This window comes from Brachycentrus maculatus, unplaced genomic scaffold (assembly GCF_059751285.1).
Source record: "Brachycentrus maculatus isolate JH-2025_06_01 unplaced genomic scaffold, ASM5975128v1 h1tg000582l, whole genome shotgun sequence".
In the NCBI taxonomy this organism is placed as follows: Eukaryota; Metazoa; Arthropoda; class Insecta; order Trichoptera; family Brachycentridae; genus Brachycentrus; species Brachycentrus maculatus.
In genome coordinates this window covers 1-3,424 of record NW_028281322.1, presented here as the reverse complement: position 1 = coordinate 3,424, position 3,424 = coordinate 1, and the positions used below count along the sequence as shown (strand labels likewise).

The window sequence follows — 3,424 nt, the reverse complement described above, 5'->3', positions numbered from 1 at the left end:
TCTAAGTTTTATATAAAATTATTATAAGTATTACTTATTTAGATTTTAAATGAGCACTACTAGTTTCAGAAGAATAGTTTTTCCATCGACGGTAGTTTGAAACTTCGTTAATTTAAAAACGATAAATATTTTGTTTTATTATTATTTTTTAATTATAAATAAGTAAATTGTAATTATAATAAGTATATTTTTATTGTCCACCTTCGTAGTGTAATGGTCAGCACGCTCGGCTACCGTTCTGGAGGTCCCGGGTTCGATTCCCAACGGGGGTAAAATAAATATAAGTGATTTTTTCACTGTAATATTTATTCAATATTACCCTGGACTGGTACCTGAAGCGGAGGGCTGATCACCTTTCCTTCATGTGTAAAAACGATCAAGATAACACTGCATTTATATGAGGCAGTGCCCTATGCACCATTGGGGTGCGGATAAGGGTTTTAAAAAAATATATTTTTATTAAATCATAAGTAATTATTTCATTAAAATTATATTACCTTTATTATCAAAGTAATATAACCTACTAATATATTATTTTGATAATATAGGTATACACACATATATATATATATATATATATATATATATATATATATATATATATATATATATATATATATATATATATATATATATATATATATATACTACTACTACTACTACTACCATCACGCCGTTTCCCCGCAGGGGTAGGCAGAGAGGATGGAACGCCACACTCTTCTGTCCTGACATACACTCCTAGCCTCCTTCACATCCATACATCTAGTCATACATGCCCTCCGATTACGCAGACTTTTGACACCGCCAGATTTTAGGTTCTGATTGATCTGATCGTGCCAAGTCTTTTTCGGTCGTCCACGTTCTGTTTTCCCTCTCACATTCGCCACATATATTTTCTTAGTCATTCTCTCGCTATCCATTCGCTCCGCATGTCCATACCACCGCAAAGAGCTCTTTCTAATCTTTTCAATTATTCCTCGTTCAGCCTTACATTCCTTTCTTATATCATCTTATATATATATATATATATATATATATATATATATATATATATATATATATATATATATATATATATATATATATATATATATATATATATATATATATATATATATATATATATATATTATATATATATATATATATATATATATATATATATATATATTTATATATATATATATATATATATATATATATATATATATATTTATATATATATGTATATATATATATATATATATATATATATGTATATATATATATATATATATATATATATATATATATATATATATATATATATATATATATATATGTGTTTATTAAATTTATTCCTTTTAATTTTTGTAATTTATTTATTCATTCATTTATTTTTGAAAACATATTACATACATAAGTCATATATATAATATTCTCGAGGAGTAATTTCTATAATTTATTTTGGAACATGGGATTAAGGTTAACAAGACTGGAACACAAACAATAAAATTTAAAAAAAATGTTTTTTTAAATAGCCAAAACTAATACATAGCAAAATATAAAAAACAATTAACAGAACAAATATTTTTCTATGATAAAATGAATCATATCATCGAAAATTGTGCTTAGTAGTATGCACTGTGCTCCGTGAAATATTTTATAGTTTCATGACATTATTCAATTGCATCTTTCAAACAAACTAATTAATTGGTTATCGTAATAAAGGTCGACGATATCTCGAGCGTAATTCTAAATACATTCAATGTATGACTATTATTTGTTTAACAGTCTTATGTCAAAACATTTCATTTCCTTATCTATTATAATATCCACACTAATGAGGTGAATTGGGATATTCCGAAAATTCAGTTGTTTTTTGAACGCTACACGGTCAAGATGGAAGAAACTCCAATCGAAATATAATAATTCTCTCTTTTTTGTCATCTCGTTAGTATTTGACAATGCTTCAATTTTTGAGGAAAAATTATTACGTAGCCCTCGTGGCATTATCATGTAAGTAGCTTTTATTTTTATTTTTTAACATGTTATTATTATTATGGAAATAATAAATATTTCATAATTCTTTTGAACCTTTAATTATTTGATACATCAGGGACAAAATTTTAGTTTTTAATTTAAGTTTTACTTGGTAAATACCACTATTTTTTAAAAATCTATTGTGATATGTGTTTCGATGCATCATAAAGCATCGAAACATTGGTGTATACCGAGTAAAACTAAAATTAAAAATGGACAGATTTTATCATACAATGTAACTACCGAATCAATTAATGAAATTACAGATATCCGGAATTAAGATTTATATGCATATAAAAATAAATAATTTAATAATCTGAAGATGACTGATTGTTTTAAACATATATTTAAATTATATAATATCTTTTTTTAAGGTTCTCTTGCATTTACGTCTCTTGGGGGAGCTCTCTCGTGGTCGTCTCCATCTCTCGTCAAGTTAAGGCAACCTGACTCTCCAATACATCTCTCAGCTTCTCAAGAATCGTGGGTCGGATCTTTTTTGGCCATCGGAGCAGTTGCAAACGCTATCCCCTACACCTACTTCTTCAACACTTCTGGAAGAAAATGGTTGATAATGACTCTCGCACTCTTCTACGTCAGCGGTTGGATGGCTCTTATTTTCGCAAGCAAAGTGATCCATATTTACATTGGAAGGTTCCTATTGGGCTGCGCTGTAGGACCAACCTATGGCGTTATCCCTGTGTATCTAGCTGAAGTCGTAAGTAAACACGTTAGAGGAGCGAACGTAGCTTTTTTGGTCATTTCTCAATCTGCCGGGGCGTTTATCCAATATGGCCTTGGGCCTATCTTATCATTTCAAATGCACAGCATTATATCAATTATTTTCCCAGTGCTACTATTTTTCTGCTCGTTTTTCTTACCGGAATCGCCGTACTATTTACTAGGCGCGAAAAAAGAAAATGAATCCGAACGCGTGTTGATGAAACTAAGAGGAACGGATTCTTCAGAAGAAGTACACGAAGAATTTGATAGTATTAAGAAGTGTTTGGAAGAAAGCCCACCCATGACTTACAAAGACTTGTACAAACAGCTGTCTTTACAGAAAACAAAAAAGGTTATCGTCATCATTGCAGTGTCTACATTTCTCCAGCAATTCAGTGGAGTAGGAGCTATTATTGTGTATATGGAAAGTATTTTCAAAGATATGGAGTCGCCTATTTCTCCTAAGTACGCTGTGATGGTGACTGAGGGGCTAGCTGATATAACGGTGTTGATAACTTTACTGATAATCGACAAAGTTGGCAGAAAACCTTTGCTCATGACAGCTGCCATGATTTGTGTAATCGCGAACTTAATCATTGGGATATACTTTATTTTGCTAGAAGATGGGCTAATTTCAGGGTCTTATAAATGGCTAGGTGTGATCGGAGTGTTTCTCATA

At 29.8% G+C, this 3,424-nt stretch overlaps 1 protein-coding gene across 1 annotated transcript; it reads left to right on the top strand.

The window, feature by feature from the left end:
* Positions 1-1,884: 1,884 nt before the first annotated feature.
* On the top strand, positions 1,885-3,412 carry LOC148301307 (facilitated trehalose transporter Tret1-like; the record flags this gene model as incomplete). The annotated part of the gene is made up of 2 exons (XM_088273458.1): positions 1,885-1,998; positions 2,397-3,412. Coding segments are annotated over exons 1-2 (1,068 nt in total), but the record flags the coding sequence as incomplete, so codon positions are not given.
* Positions 3,413-3,424: the final 12 nt, after the last annotated feature.